Source organism: Antrostomus carolinensis, unplaced genomic scaffold (genome assembly GCF_000700745.2).
Source record: "Antrostomus carolinensis isolate BGI_N321 unplaced genomic scaffold, ASM70074v2 scaffold30780, whole genome shotgun sequence".
NCBI lineage: Eukaryota > Metazoa > Chordata > Aves > Caprimulgiformes > Caprimulgidae > Antrostomus > Antrostomus carolinensis.
Genome location: NW_010291195.1, coordinates 10,785 through 27,219, shown reverse-complemented (window position 1 = coordinate 27,219; position 16,435 = coordinate 10,785). Strand labels below are relative to the sequence as shown.

The 16,435-nt window shown below is 51.6% G+C and overlaps 1 protein-coding gene across 1 annotated transcript in view; it reads right to left on the bottom strand.

The window, feature by feature from the left end:
* Positions 1 to 213: 213 nt before the first annotated feature.
* LOC104530882 (A disintegrin and metalloproteinase with thrombospondin motifs 10-like) overlaps positions 214 to 16,435 on the bottom strand; it is a 22,905-nt gene continuing 6,683 nt past the window's right edge. Inside the window, 8 exon segments of the mRNA XM_010175605.1 lie at positions 214 to 409; positions 568 to 673; positions 1,884 to 1,927; positions 4,885 to 5,030; positions 5,407 to 5,490; positions 7,283 to 7,500; positions 10,079 to 10,238; positions 15,497 to 15,861. Coding sequence (XP_010173907.1) covers positions 214 to 409; positions 568 to 673; positions 1,884 to 1,927; positions 4,885 to 5,030; positions 5,407 to 5,490; positions 7,283 to 7,500; positions 10,079 to 10,238; positions 15,497 to 15,861 — 1,319 coding nt within the window.

Below are 16,435 nucleotides of genomic sequence, written 5' to 3'. Positions count from 1 at the left end.
TAAAGTTATCAGAGCTGCCAAGTAAATGGGGTTAGTGTCTTCAGCAGGCAAGCAAACCATGGGCAAGTCTAAAGGAAGGAAGGAGAGCACGTGCCTCTTGGGTTAGGATGAGGTGCTGGGAGACAAGACAGAAGGAGCATGGGCTGTGTGCTTGGGGGGCTTTTCTTTGGCTTTACCCACTCCTCACAAGTGACTGTGGGAGGTTGGAGGTGTCTACTGGTTGCGAGGTAGAAGGAAGGGCAAGGTGAGATGGATTCCTTACTCCAGGAAGCTGGTGATGTAATCCCTGCTGCACGTGGACCATACAAACGGGTTGGTCTTCATCGTGATGTGAGCAGCCATGAGCTTGGCCGTTTCTTGCCCACGGGAGCCACAGCTGTTGCCGACCCCATCATGATTCATGCCAAACCTAGAAAGCATCACCAAGGCAATAGAGATGATCAGCTGCCGCATTTTCAACACATCTGGATAGTCTGGAGGAAGGATTTTTCAGCTCCTGTTGGCAGGAACAAACCAACAGTGGCCTGTGACAGCCACTCCCAGGGACTCTTGTGGCACAGTACTCACGTGTGGCCGATCTCGTGGGCGATGGTGAAGGCTGTGGCCAGGCCAATGTCCTCGTTGATGCTGCAGCTTCGTTCTCGTTCACACATCCCACCGACGGGGGCCAGGCCTAGAGAAACCAGATAAAGCTGTCACCTAGGGTCAGCACAAAGCATCTGCAGGGGACATGGGTGGCATTTGGGGACGAGCTGATGGGCCTCACACTCACTAACACTAAGCATGGCCAACTTCCCACTGGTTGCACTGGGCTTTGGGATGGACCTGTGGCTCTTATGGGCTGTGGGCATGTGGTCACTCAGCATGTCAACTGAATTAACAATGACAGGCTGGGAAATGCTAAGAATGGGTTAAAATCCTCTGAATTTCATACCCAAACCCCAGACTGCACAGAGTGGGAACAGTCCTCGTCACAACACTGGTGGTGCTGGTGGAGGAACCTGAGATCAGCTACACCAGCACTTGGACATCCAAACTCAACCAGGGCAGCTTGGACAACCAAACAAGCCAGGATCCAACCTGACCATCTGCACTTAGTTCTGGTTGACACCCACCACGGTCAGGAATCCAACCTGACTCCATTGGGAGGGCTGGATCACACAGAAATCCCCCCTGAATCATGGCAGCAGATTCCCCCAACCCTCTGCCCATTCACTGTCCCATCACCACAGGCTGTGCCCCCTGCACCAGGCCAAGGAAGGAACAATTTCTGCTAAAGGAACAAATCAAGTCATCGTGGCACCTCCAACCTCAACCTCCCTCCCAGGCACCTTGTCTGCAGCCTCATCAGGTCTTCCCACCAACTTTTCCTTTTTAACTGCAGTGATTCAGAGCAGTAATCCCTCCCTGACTGCTTAGTCTAGACCAGGGCAAGAAAAATTAGGAGCTACAGCCAGAGAGAGCTTCAGGGTCTGTCTGCGTCTCGCAGTTTAAATAAAGAACTCCCTTTATAGTCATCACAAAAAAGTCATCTTGCTCTCTGCTAAGCCAGGAATACTCCACTAGGCTATGGACCAGCTCGAGATGTGAACGGTTCTTAATCATCAGGCTGGACCTGACCCAGGGATATAACAGAGAAGCATTCCAGAGCCCATCCATCCTCCGGGTTGCTGCTTTTAATGTTTACAGAAGTAAGGAGGCTACACAGTGGAGAGGGCTGGAAACCACTGGCCTGTTCCTGGCTCTGCTGCCGGCGCTCGCGGTAGCGTCGGGTGAGCGCTTCCCCCTCAGCCTGTGTCACTAGGAAAGGGGGACAGGGCAAAGCCCACCCTTGCCAAGCTCCTCAAGAAGTGCTGCTAAAGGGACAGCAAAATCCCACCTACCCAGGGTGCCACACGGTTTATTCTTGTAGATGCAAATGTCGTATCTGCAAAGAAGAGAAGGCAGCGTTAAGAACCACGGATGATTTTGGTGGCTCCAAAATAAGAGCATCTCCATTTTAGTGATGTGTTCACATCTAAAACACTTCAAAACAGCCCACGATTCATGCAACACACCTGGAATGGGAAGTCCTGGCTGGAAGAGGTAAGATGCCTCTGATCTGTGTTGTACAACACTCACTTTCCCCAGGCTGAGGCAAACAGGGGTTTTTAACGATAGCTCCTGCCCCTGAACTATGGGGTAATGCTGAGCAGGGACAGAGGTTTGGTTTTGATGACACATGGTCAATCAGTAAGGACAACACTACTCCAGCCTTCAAGCTCTTTGGGTTTGGGTGGGTGGTGCAGCTCTGCTCACCAGAACCCTGGTGCACTCCCAGGAGCTGACCGCTTCTCTCCTGGGAGGCATCGGGCTCAGGGATCTGCCCCAGCAGCGCAGGGTGGAAGAGGACAAGGCCAACCTCCTGTCTGTAAATTCACACCCCTTGCAGCAAAACATATCAATCAAATATGTAATTCTGAATTTTATATTTTTTTTTAAATAAGGAAAACATTTCCATGTGAAAACATGTTCCATTTCAAAACTCACTGTGGTTTCGTTCAAACACTAAAGTGATTTTTTTTTAATATTTTTTTTTTTTCAGTTTAGTTCTTTACTGAGAATTTTCCAAACAAATTCAATATGGGTTGATTCAAGATGACTCTTCCCTCTGTTCCTGGCCTGAACTTCCAGAAGGAATCGACTGTTTGCACATCATTAACTGCGTATGAGGAAAAGCTAAACGAGGACAGCAAAGTCAAATCTCCTCCAAGCTGAAATGCAGCACCTTCACAATGGGACACGGCAGCAGCTCCAGGAGAGACCAGTTTGGGCCAGAGATTGAATCTTATCATTTAATCGCAGAGATGCACCATGTGCCCTCCCTGCCTCTGTTCAAATACCTACTCCAGAAGGTGAGACACCCCAGATGTTGGGGACTTTGCAAGTCTTAAGGGGTAAGGCCAACACTGAGATCTGCACAGGATGGGCAGGGATGTCCCAGAGCCAAGTTGGGGTGTTGCTCCTTAGCTCCAAGGTGCATTTCAACCTGAGTGTGAGCTGAGGATGCTGACCATGGTGTGGGTTTGGGGGACACCTGTGTGGCGAGCATCTGACACCTCTCACCCCGGTGGCCCCATGGGGATGAGAGTGGGGAGGAAGCACCAAGGTGATAGCACACGATGGGTTAAGTGTAACACGTTCCTGGTGATGGCTCCTGTCCCTTTGGCCCCTGGCACTCTCTGGAAGTGTCCAAACCTCTCACCCTCTTCAGGAAAAAACACTCCAGCGAGTGAAAAACATTTGTTGCTTTGTTTTGAGTGAACACCATTAAAGCCTTCAGAAGCTCTGGTTTGACACATCCCTGCAGGAGAAAAAAAAAAGCCTGTAGCTCAGCAAGATGTATCAGGAGACAGGGAGTTTATTAGAGGCACAGCCGGATGCCGTGGTGATGTCCAAGCATGGTGTGGCCAGCCTGGCGTGTCACTTCAGGTTAGCTCAAACATCTGGTGGGAGGCTGAAGAACTCGGAGCCACGGCGTTTGCATCCCACATGTGTGGTGGGAGGGAAGGAAAAGCAGATGCTTGCAGCTCCAGGAGGATGAAAAGCTGGAGCTGAGGGGCCTTTTTCTCTGGTGCTTGCAGGCTCTCATCTCATCTCATCTCATCTCATCTCATCTCATCTCATCTCATCTCATCTCATCAGATCCATCACAAGCTCCCCAGGAGGGATGCACCAGGCAGCTCTCATGAGCTCTCCAGGAGGGATGTGCCAGGCTGCACATGGCTCCCACTGCCAGGAACTGGAGCAGGAGAGCGGCACATGGTGCCAATGAAACCAGCTCCCGCTTGGAGGCTCCCCTCTCCAGCACTTCCATTTTATGATTTTCTTCCATTCCACAAGAGGAGGAAAAAAAGGCACAAACAGATCTTGGGTTTGCCTTCAGCTTCTCCCCAGGCTGCTGCCCCTTTGCCCAAGCAGGGTTTATGTGGGGAGCCAGTGTCCCAGGTGCACCAGCAGCACCTCTGAGAGCTGCCTCTCGGTGCCCTTTGTCCCCTCTCTCCTTCTAGTTCTCTCTTCAGCATCCTCTGTCCTCCCAGCTGATTCCCTGTTTCTTCTACTGTCCTTGTCATCCTCTCTGCATCTTCTTTCCTTCCAACCATCCATCTGTCCTTCCAGCCATCCCTCCTATACCCTCTGCTGCTTCAGGCTCAAGCACTCATCTATTCTTGATGGGGGTTATTTGTCCTGCATGAGAAGGTTCAGATCCCTTCATCCAGCTCTGGAGGTCTAATTCACCTGGAGGTCCACGTTAAACTGACCCAGACTGTTGTTACAGCAGCACAGAGACAGGCAGGGCAGGGCTGTTCTTGTCCTAAAGGAGCTGGGATGAAGTCACTACTACAAGGGTGTCCATCAGCTGCCAAGGATTGAGTTCAGTCCTACATGTAGGCACCTAGAGTGAGGTGAGCCAAATCCCATCCTGGCTGGAGGCACTCTACTGTCATGACATTCCTGTTCCACTTGTATCCTCTTCTCCATCTTTCACAGCAGTGGCAAATGGGCCTCTCTGGGGTAGGATCCCACACATGCCCAACACCACTGTACACGCTGGGTCATTGATTTTTGGTGCACAAATACCCGTTGGCTGCAAACTCAACTCCTCGAGACCACAACAAAGACTGAGGGAAGACACTGGAGGACGATAACGATCTGAACTGCAATAATCTCGCTGCAAGGGAACTGGCAAGCGGCCACCCTGAGGGACAGCCTCTGCCAGGCAGCTTGCAGGGGAGCACATGGGAAGGAAGCCTCGGATGAATCACTTGGACAGAGACAGAAGACAGCTGCAGAGAGGACACCCCCCCATGAGGACAACGCTGCCAGGGCCCGGTTCAGCCTTACCTGGTGATCAACACTGCAGTGTCGTGGTTGGCTATGCCATTCTCGGGGATAGCATTCCCATTGCCATTCCTGTTCACAATGGATTTCTGCCACTTGCAGAAGCTGTCCAGGGATTTCCCAGCGTGGTGGTTAATCTCCAGTGTGGGCTGGAATGGAAGCAACACGACAGTGTGTTCCCAGGAAAGCTCTGCTATGAAGGCACTGCCTATTCCCATGCCAGCAGAGCACTGATGCCACTCCAGATGCCTCCACCTTTTCATGGAGGCCATGGGAAAGCAAGACTTTAGGATTAAAGCTCCTTAAATTCCCTACAGCAATTGTATCATAGAAATTGTCCTCAGAGTCCCAGAGGTCCCCTCAGCCCATGGCCTGAACCCAGCCCCCAGCTGCCATTGAGAGGAGGGGGTACACCCTGCAGACCACCCTGGGGGGACCTCCTGGGGGTGACATCCAGGGGGAACACACAGACCCGCAAAGAAAGCACAGACACGTGATGGAAGAGACCAGCAAAGCCCACCTTACCTGATCCTCAGTGAGGAGAATCAGCCGGGTCACCAGGATATTGACAATATTGCCCAGACTCGAGTCCTGGAAAAGTTTGGCAACCTGACCTCCAAGAAACAAGAAAAGACGAGTCTTAAAAATGAGCTCACTGGGTGATGGTGCAACCAGGGGCTGAGCTGGCACATGTTGGGCACCCAGCAGAAGGAAACAGGGCTGTTTCCTCAGCATGGGCTGCAGGGTCTGAACACCATCTCTTTAGAAAGGAGAAATGGGTATGGGACTCCACGTTACCACTAGGATTGCAGAGCCTCCTAAACCATGTTCAGACCTCAGTGTCTCCTTCTACTGTGTCCAGTTCTGGAGCCCCCAACATAAGGAAGGCATGGACCAGTTAGGATGAGTCCAGAAGCCACGAGGATGATGCGAGGGCTGGAGCAGCTCTGCTGTGAGGACAGGCTGAGAGAGTTGGGGCTGTTCAGCCTGGAGAAGAGAAGGCTCCGGGGAGACCTTATAGTGGCCTCCCAGTACCTGAAGGGGCTCCAGGAAGGCTGGGGAGGGACTTTTTCATAAGGGCAGTTAATGACATAACAAGGGGTGATGGCTTAAAACTGGCAGAGGGGAGATGGAGATGAGATGTGAGGAAGAAATTGTTGGCTGTGAGGGTGGTGAGACAGTGTCCCAGGTTGGCCAGAGAAGCTGTGGCTGCTCCTCCCTGGAAGTGTTCTCGGCCAGGTTGGATGAGGCTTTGAGCAACTTGGTCTAGTGGAAGGTGTCCCTGCTGATGGCAGGGGGGTTGGAACTGGATGAGCTTGAAGGTCCCTTCCAACCCAAACCAGTCTGGGATTCTGTGATTCTGGGGAGATCTGAGCAATGAAGCCAACATCTCACAGCACCTGCTCCTTGCCCAGGGCTCAGCTGGGGAAGCCCCATGGTCCTGGGGTCACCCAGCCACAGGATGAAGCTTTGCTGACTGCCCATCAAAGCTTTGCTGACTGCTCATGGGCAGGGAACGACTGACACAGCATCTCTCAGAAATGTGCCACCCCACGATGGGTGTTTTACAGCAGATGAAACAGTTAGAAATGGTATTGTTTTAAAATCTGGCATCTGCTTTAGAAATGCAAACAGAGCGAGCCATGAAAAGAGATCCTGCAGAGGACAGGACAAAGAACCATCAGAGAGGGGCTTTCAGGGTTTGATGGATAACTTCCAAGCCTATCTCACCTCACAGGAGGATTCAGCACGGGCTGATTCAGGCTGTTAATGCATCGAGTCTGGTATCCCACCGCCAGCAATGACCCAAATGTGATGCTGCAGAGGAAGCTCCTCTGCACTAACCCAGAGACAAGGGCAGCTCAGTATGGAAGACCGAGGGGTATTTCTCCCCACCCCTCACGCTGCTCAGCCCCCAGGCGTGAGAGCTCGCTCTCCTTATGCTTTCCCATGTGTTTCTCAGCTTGGCTGGCCCTATTTGCAATGCTAATTGGAGATGAGAGATGCTGTTCAAAGAAAGGGCTTTGTTCTCCCAGTCCAGATCTGGCCTGGAGCGTGGTCGGACGGGCCAGAGTTTATCTCTCCTACAGTGCCTCCCCTATACATCAGAGAGTCCCTGCAGGCTCCTGAGTATCACTGCTCATGAGCAGCAGCACAATGTCAGGATTTTTGACCCAAACATCTTGCTCTGGAGATGGGGAAAGAAGCCACTGTCATCCTGAAACAGATCTGATTTCCCCACTGCGTTCCCATCCCACTTGTCTTCCTGCAGGAAAAGCACCTTCTGCCAAACCCAGACATTGAGGGTTGATGAACAGGATTGACTCCTGCTGGTTCTCTGCTGCTGGCTGCGTGAGCCCCAGGGGTTCCCCAAAGTTCATGATGTGATTATAACACTTACAATATTCATGATGGCCAGGATGTACTGCTCTATGTCCCGCCGGCCGTGGTACCCCACCATCATTTTGTCAGCCACCACCAGGGTCTCCACGTAGCGCTCTGTGCTGACCGATCTCTTCAGGGGCAGCTGGCCTCGCTGGCTGTGGTTGCCCGATGGCTTCAGAGGGGAGGGCTTCAGTGTCCGCAGCCACCAGTGCCTCCCTTTCCAAGGCTTCTCATCTGAGGGGGAAAAGAGATTTTTCTGTTGCCCCCAAGCAGTGCACAGAGGTGAGGGGTGGGCAGAATGAGCTCCCCCTCTACTCTGCCCTGGTGAGGCCACATCTGGAATATTGTGTCCAGTTCTGGGCCCCACAGTTCAGGAAGGACAGGGAACTGCTGGAGAGAGTCCAGCACAGAGCCACCAAGATGATGAAGGGAGTGGAGCATCTCCCTGCTGAGGAAAGGCTGAGGGAGCTGGGGCTCTTTAGCTTGGAGAAGAGGAGACTGAGGGGAGACCTCATTAATGTTTATAAATATGTAAAGCGTGAATGTCAGGAGGATGGAGCCAGGCTCTTCTCAGTGATGCCCAATGGTAGGACAAGGGGCAATGGGTGTGAGCTGGAGCACAGGAGGTTCTGCTTCAACTTGAGAAGAAACTTCTTGACAGTGAGGGTGACAGAGCCCTGGGACAGGCTGCCCAGGGAGGGTGTGGAGTCTCCTTCTCTGGAGACATTCAAAACCCGCCTGGACACCTTCCTGTGTGATCTCATTGAGGTTCCTGCTCTGGCAGGGGGGTTGGACTGGATGGTCTTTCGAGGGCCCTTCCAATCCCCAACATTCTGTGATTCTGTGAGGGAAAGGCCATTGTGAAGCTCTTTATGCACCACATGTAGATCCAGCAAATGCCCCCAACTGTCATCGGCCAGATCTGCTGAGCTCTTCCTACTGCAGCCCAGGGCTGTCCCCGTGCTCCTGCCATCCCCACTGGCATCCTGCCTGCCCTCCTGCCCAGGTACCACGCAGAGATGTGTGCCCACCCGCTGTGGCAGCCCCACGCACGTCACTGCCTCTGCTCTGCAAGGTCCTGCCCTCGCCTCATCACAGGGACAAGCCGTGTGGATTTAGAAACTACACAGACATCATCTGAAAATAAAGCCACTGCAGATCATTTCCTCTATCCTTTTCCTGCCAGGACTTGAATTTAGGACTTGGCTTTTCCTCCACAGAAATGGCTGCAGCCTCCAAAGCAGCAGCAGGTTTGTAGGATTTTGCTCCAGGCTTCAAGTGCTACTGACCCAACCCTAGAGATGTCCCCAGCAGAGCCATCAGCTCCAAACCCACAGCCTGGAGAACACCACAGGGCAGGAGAGCTGACTGGGAGATTAGAACCCCTCTCCTGCCCTGTCAGGAGATCCAGCTGAATCCCCCTCCTCTGCTTTGATGTTGGATTATCAAATCCCCCTCCTCTGCTTTGATGGATTATCAAACATCCATCAAGACTGGGAAGATGAGCAGGTCACAGGTGGCCCCACAGCCTATCAGCTCCAGCTGATCAGAGGGAGCTCGTGGGGGTGCTCGGGCCCCAGCTGTGCCAGGCAGGTCAGGACAGGTCCAGCCTGCAGCTTTGCTGGGGCCAGTTGTGCTGTGGTTGTTCTGACCTGAATTTGGCCTCAATTTGAAAACAAAGACTGCATGGTCTTTGTTTTCCAAGAAGCAATTAGGAACAGGCTAACTTTCATCTGGAAGTTGAGGAATGGGGTAAAGAGTCAGCAGAAGGGGAGTCTGCTGGTGCTTCATCCAGTGTGACTTTGGGAACTGGGATGGGAGGAGCTGGGCCAGGGAAGCACAGGTTGTCTCCAGAGATGCTGGCAGGTCTGGGGACACTCAGAGCCTGTTCAGAGCAGTGTCTCCAGAAGCTTTATCTCTTCCAATAGTGACTCCTCATCTGCTCAAGTGTTACCACTGGTTGAACATCCTGAAGTGACACACAAACCTGCCAGAAGCACCTGGGAACAGCTCTGCTTCTGCATCCACAATCTCTAATCCATAAAATACCAGCTGTGTCCTCTGCAGGGATGGTACCTCCTCTCATCCTTACAGAAGCCTCTGTGAACTGAGGGAGTAGCATCCTGTGTCCATGCAACACTTTGGGTAGAAGGAGAAACTGCATGTTCACAAGGGCTGTGGGTTTGGGACACAGCCTGAGTGCCAACAAGGACGAGAGGGGCACAGGCACATGAGGAGAGGCCAGGGCAGACCTGGGAGAGTCCTTTAGGAAGTCAAAGGCCTGTAAGTGTAGAAATGGGGTGGATGTGCAATTGCTGTTCTTTATAAACGTCTCCCAGAGCTCACTGTGATTAACCAGATCCCACATCCCACCCTACAAGGTATCTTTCACCTGGTCTCTAACAGCAGCAGACGTATCTCAACATGGACACAATCTTCAGTGACTAAAACCCAAAGACAAGTCTCTGCTGAGCAGGCGTAAGCGATGATTTCTCAATACCTTGTAAATTGGCCAAATCTGGGAGGATTTTTCTTAAGAACAATAAGAAGCAGTTTTTTTCTCTTCTATTCCACGCTCTATTTACAAGTTTAAAAGTCCTGTTGCAAAGAAGAGCGTACAAGAGCTTTCCAAAGACCAGGGCACCACAAATCCTGACCATGGGTAAAAGCAAATACAGAAAACTTTCTTGAATGCAGGAGATAAATTGGGTTCTTTGCCATCCAGAGCAGTGGGGACTTTTAAACCCTGGTCTACTGGGAGTTTTCCACCCTGCACTGGGATGGATTGAGGATGGGTTGGTGGGATAGATACCTAGCACACCACAGGCTGCATCCATGTGTGGGTACTGGAGAGATGATCGCTTGTACACGACGTGGGGGCTGCCCTTGCCCTCGCTCCCTGTGCTGACATTGGCTCCTGGGCTCAGCGGTTCAATGAAATACTCCTCCTCATCTGCGACGATCACCCCATGCTGCAGAAGGAAAGAGATGGAAGGCAGTAAAAAGAGGTAGAGGAAGAACTGGGAGACATACTGGTGGCTTCTCGTAATGAGCTTTCTGATGATCAACCACTGAATTTCTGGGGACTGACAAGTACTTTTGAGAATGTGAAGGAATCCTTCATTTACGCACAAACTCTGAACTACATGAACCTCCAGATCAGAGAAAACCGAGCCAGATGGTCGTGGATGCCTTGGGACATCTGTGTTCACTAAAGTCCTTTGGAAATCACAGTCTTTCCTTGCAAAATTATGAATAAGTTGTTTCCCCTTCCACCCACTCAGTCTAATGGAGAGCTGTCTGTGGGATCCTAAATACCATCCCTTCAAATAGCAGCACAACTCAGCAGTCAGATCTACCTCCTCTACTTTTAACTTCACCAAAGAACCTTTGAAAGCAGCTCAGGACCATTACCTCCAGCTGGGAAACTCGGGCACAGAGCTGCAGAGAAGTGTAGATGCTCTAGAAAAGTGCAGGCTTGTGTGAAACACACTGAATCTTTAAAATCTGAAGTCTGATTAGCAGTGAGGCAACCAGCAGGAGCCACAACCTCTCCCTGCAGCCTGAAATCTGGGCTGTACCCCGTAGGCATCACCGCCCCGTTTCCATCTCTGACTGGCCACCTCTTGTTTCTGCTCCCTTATTTGTTTTTTATTTGTTGTCCCTTATTTTATTCTTTGGCTGAATGAATCTCAGCTGTGAGCCCAGCATTTGCTGGACCCTCCCTGGAAGTGTTTCCCTCCTCCCTGGAAGTGTTGAAGGCCAGGTTGGATGAGGCTTTGAGCAACCTGGTCTAGTGGAAGGTGTCCCTGCTGATGGCAGGGGGGTTGGGACTGGATGAGCTTTAAGGTCCCTCCCAACCAAACCAGTCTGGGATTCTGTGATTCTATGACCCAGTCCTGAGACAGTGACGACTGGGCAGGAGCAGACCCCAGGAGGACAAGCAGCCAAACCCACCAGATGCCTGCAAGATCTCTCCTCTGCAGCGGGTCCTATCTTCACAGCAAGCTTTTCTTCTTCCTAAAAGGTCTGAACAACCTAAAAAGTTTCTGGCAGCCCAACACGATACAAGTAGAAGCTCCATCGTTGTAACAGCTCCTGGCACTGAATGTCACCCAACTCCAAGAAATGTGGGTGTGCCACCAGCTGAACTTGACCATCAAGCAACAGAGGCACAGAAACATGCCTGATGTCACTCAAGCAGGACAAGAAGTATCCCAAAAGTCTAAGACCTATGTGACCTTGTTGTCCTCCCACTCCCTGTGCACAAGCATAGCTCTGGGAGGAGAGACACCCCTGTCCTGCCTGTAGCTTTGCACTGGTGCTGTCCTTTAGGCGTCACAGCACTTTACCAGCTCCCCTCTATGCAAGGAGCCCTGATCTGCCAGGATGGAGAGTGTAGGTCTCTGTAAAACATCTTGAGGTCCTTGCACGGAAGGCACCACCTGTGTTAAGAACATTACTGCTGGGTGTTTGTGGGGAGAGCCTCTCTGGGGTGGACGCTGCCTTCGTAATAGGTCTCTCCCCCTCTCCCCTCCCTGCCATGAAAGCTGAATCGGGGCAGTGTGTGCACACTGAAGTCCCCATCTCCAGAGTGCCGGGGGATTTCCTCCTGCACCAGGCTCTGTTGCTCTTGGCTCAGCTCCACCTTTTCAAACACAAGCGAGGTACTGTGAGGTTATCCTGGCGAGGGCTCCGGCGGAAAGCCGAGTGTCAGCCTGCGAAGCCAGCTGGCTGCTGGCTTTGTAGGACGGGGAGAAGGAGGTCACCACCGGCTTGGGGCAGAGCAGCAGGAGGGGAGAGCACGTCCTGCCCAAAAATCATGTACTGCTAGAAAAGGGATGGTCCTACTTAAACCTGGAGCCTCTGCAGAGTGTGAGAGGCAGGAGGCTCCACTGCCTGCCTGGCATCCTTTGGAAACAAAGCTCAGCCATCACAGGAGGATGAAAACTGCCCCATCGCTGACCCCAAAGTCCGAGCTCTGTCTGGGCGCTGGATGTGACACAAGCCTGTTGAAAAGGGGGCGGCTGAGAAGCCCTTGGAGAGATCCCTGTGGTTTGTGGGGGAGCTAAACTGGATATCCTGTCTATGATTCACTCAGGTCATCTGCAGAGCAAGGATGGTTTCTGCTATGAGCTTATAACCACTCTTAGGAAAAGCAGAGCCACAAACTGCAGCTCAGCTCTTCCACCTTCTCATGCACACACCCGAGCAGCTCAGCGTTCGCCTCGGCAGCGAGGCCATCTGCCTTGCTCCAAGCATTTCACCTTCACGCTGACTTCAGGAGGGCTTTTCAGGTGAAAGCACCATTTCAGCACAGACACACAAGGTTGAAAAGCTGGCTATTAAATTGTCCTTTGATGAGCTCTGACACAAGACGTAAGACGGTGGCATTTCTCTAGAGTGGCGTTTCTCTCCTAACGTTGTTTTCTCCTCGCTGGGATTTTTTTAATGGTAGGACATGGGTCCTTGGGACTTTGTGCATCCAGTGGGATGAAACACGGCTTGCTTAAGATAGGGATTTCAGCTGCTGGCCAGGCTGAGGCAAAGCTTCTCAGGCTGCTGCCTGAAGGCTCCAGCTGCTTCATGCTTGGCCCTTGCCTCCTGCAGAGCTCACGGCTCTGCTTGTTTTGGAAAACAGACTGTTTTGCCCTTTGCTTCCGACAATTTAAGCCTGAGTGACGTTCCCCTCACTCATCTGAAGCGCAACACGACGTGCCCTCCATGGGAGATGCGTGGGGTGAGCCATGCTGCCTGCCTGCCCTCAGGCTGGGGTGATGGAGCATGTGGCTGGGAAGATGAATCGATGGGAGTGTCAGTTGGAGCGTGCTGAGATGCTGGCAGTCCAAAGCTGGGGTGCCATAAGGTGTGAGTTCTGTCGTGGGTGTTTGAGAATCAAGTGGTTTAGAGCAGAACACCTTGCAGACACAGAAATTGCTTAGGGATGTGGGAGTTAGAGGACAGGAGGATGGCTTGGGGCTTGTTACCTGTTTTCACAGCTTTGTGTCACTGACTTCTGTGGACACAATTGTCCTTTTCCCTCCTCCTCACGCACAGCTCAGCCCGTAATCACCACCTTGTCCCTGCTTGTGCCCATTCAGCTACACAACACACAACCCCCTTTGCACCATCAGTGAGTCAGGTGTGTGCAAACGTGGGTCACTGTGTGCAGCACGTGTCAGCATGAACCTCAACCTTGAGACCTCAGCAACTGGAGACCCTCTTCTGTCCCTGCCTGTCCCCTCCAAAGGTGACTAATGCCCACCTGGAGGGGAGGAGTGTGCTGAGGGATCACAGAATCCCAGACTGGTTTGGGTTGGAAGGGACCTTAAAGCTTATCCAGTTCCAACCCCCCTGCCAGCAGCAGGGACACCTTCCACTAGACCAGGTTGCTCAAAGCCTCATCCAGCCTGGCCTTCAACACTTCCAGGGAGGGGGCAACACTTCCAGGGATGGCACGAGTGGATCAGCTGTTACTGATCAACCCGAGCTCTGCAACAGGTCTTCAACTGCCACTCTGCCAGCTAAAAAGATGCCAGACTCCTCTTGTCCAAATTCCTGACCCTATCATCCTCACTAACCCAGAAGTCCTCTTCTTCCCTCCTTGCTGATGTCTGTAGTTCTCAAGGGCAGAAGAACAGAGCTCAGGTCAAGGAGAGGTTGCTGGATGACCCTCCAGCCCTCCTTGTGCCTGGCTGTATTTTCCTCCAGACAGCCCCTGGTATTTCTCCAGAGCCAAACGCAGCCTGTGGACTAAATTATCCCAGTACAAGTGCTGTGGGGCCACTGCTTGCCCTGGACTTGCTGCCCTCTGAAGTGGGAAGGCAGGAGAATGGTAGATCCCTTCTGAGCCAGCAGCATCCAACTCACCCTTCAACACTTTTGTGAACACCAGTAAATTGTCTCGGACTTCAGCAGAGTTCCCATATCTAAACAAAGGGCTAACTAGGGAACCAAGAGTTTATGCTGCTCTGATGTTTGGCCACGAGATAGAAACTTTAGACTCTATGATATAATGAGTCAGATTCTCATTTCTGTTAATAACCCACAGCACTGTTCTGGCAGTGTAATTTAGCTATAAATCAAATATGAGTTCATTCCCATTTGGAAGCTCTCTCCCCACTGCCAGAATACTGCTAAGAGGTGGGGCTGTAGCATAAATATGAATCTGGCCCACAGTGTCTTTTTTCTACATGTCACCCCTCCAAGGGAGCCATCATCCTTGGGATTCACTAACAGGGTATGTTTGCTCCATTCCTCCATCTGGCTGGTCATGAAATGTACTTTGTGAGCCAGAAATATCAGAAAAATCACAGGAAAATAAGGATGGAAGTCCTTAATTTGTTCCCAATGCTGGAAGAGCTAATGAATCATACCTGGAGTATTTTTGAGAGGCATTTGTCTGGCCTCTTCTTAAAGATCTCCAACAATGTAGGGGCCACGTAATCTCCAAGCAATCTAGTCCAGAGCTCAGCTATCTTCACCTCTAATGTCTACCATGAAACTTTCTTGCTGATATTTAAGACCACAATGTATAGTCCTAGCTGTTAGGACATGCAAAATCAATTATTCCCACCCTCTCTGCAGCAGCCTTGCTGGATTTGAGGAATGCCATCTTGTCCTCTCTTGGTGTTCTCCTTTTTCATCTTGAAAAACTGATTATTTCAGTTTTTCCCCTCAGAAATCACACTTTTTTTAGCTCCTGAAATCTGGACAGAAGTGACTGGGAACCCCAGGAATGTATCTGCAATTGTAAGGATCCGAATGCACTTTTGACATTCCCATTTGTGCTGTGAAATTCTTGCCCTCGTGCACTTCTTCCTCACTAGCACATGCGAAACAGATCTTTTGCTGTTGCTGTTGGAAGTGGAGAGATCTGTGAGAGCCAGAATAATGCTCTAGAGCCTGGATTATCCCATTCCAATTAAAATCGACGGAAAAATGCCCACTGATTTTGGTAGAAACTAGACTACGAGCAAAACACGGATCAGGAACACCTAAGGATGTCATGAAAGGACGTGGTTTCCTTCACCCTCGGGTGGCTTCTGATGCCAGCGTGCAATATTCTAGCTTGACAGCAACCCTACGCCTTTCCCACCACCATGGACCCACCTGCTGGGACTCAAACCAGGTTGCACTTCTACAGCAAAGAGGCTGCAATCAGCTCTGCTTTATGGGAAGCTCTAATTTGTCAGTATTGCCCTTGGCTGGGCAAAATACAGAGACTCACCAGTCCATTGCAGTTGCTGATGGCGACTTTTGAGTTCAGGTACTGATCCTGCAAGTGGCCTGCGTAGTGACAGTCTTCATGGAAATCATGTTGCCAGTCCACACCATCTCGCTTCCAGTATTCCACAGTGAAGTGCTCAGCCAGCAGGTTGGAGTGCAGTGTCAGGTTAAGGAGGAACTGGGTTCGGTGGGCAGAGACTTTGTAGAAAACCTGCTGCTCAGATGGCTCGTAGGGTAAAGAGCCCAGACTGCGCCGAGGACGTTGCTTCAGCTGGCTTCTCACGTCAAAGGTGAGGAAATCCCCGTTTTGGTCCACTTGGATGGGGAATGCAATTTCATAGTGATCGAGGCTGGAGAGGAACTCCTCTGGAGAGGAAAACAAACACAGGAGGAATGACATTCTGCAAAGAGAGTCAAACACACAGCAACTTCCAGCCGGCTGCGCCGGAGCACAACTGAGCTGCAGACAGCGCAAGGCAGAGGGACAGGATCTGGACACCGAGGGTCTGCTCTGTCCAGGATCCCTGGGGTTTTCTCAAAGGCCTTCAGCCTATAGAACCCTGGGGTATCAACAGGCCTTGAGCCTATGGAGCATCATCTTCTTCCTCTGCAGGTGATGGAGAGAAATACCCAAATACTGACTCTGGACCTGGACTATCCCCCATCCCCACTGGGCAGAGGGACTCCAGGTTGTGCAGAGTCCCACCCACAGTCCACCCTCTGCAGGTGATGGAGAGAAATACCCAAATTCTGGCTCTGGACCTGGACTATCCCCCATCTCTCCATCCCCCCTGAGACTCCAGGTTGTGCAGAGTCCCACTCTGTGGGTGTGGAGGGTTATTTTAACCTGGATCCTTTCAGTAACAAAGGTAGGCAATAAGGTTTCTTCAAAACGAGCCAGAACAAGCCAGAGGAGGCCACGAGGATGATGCGAGGGCTG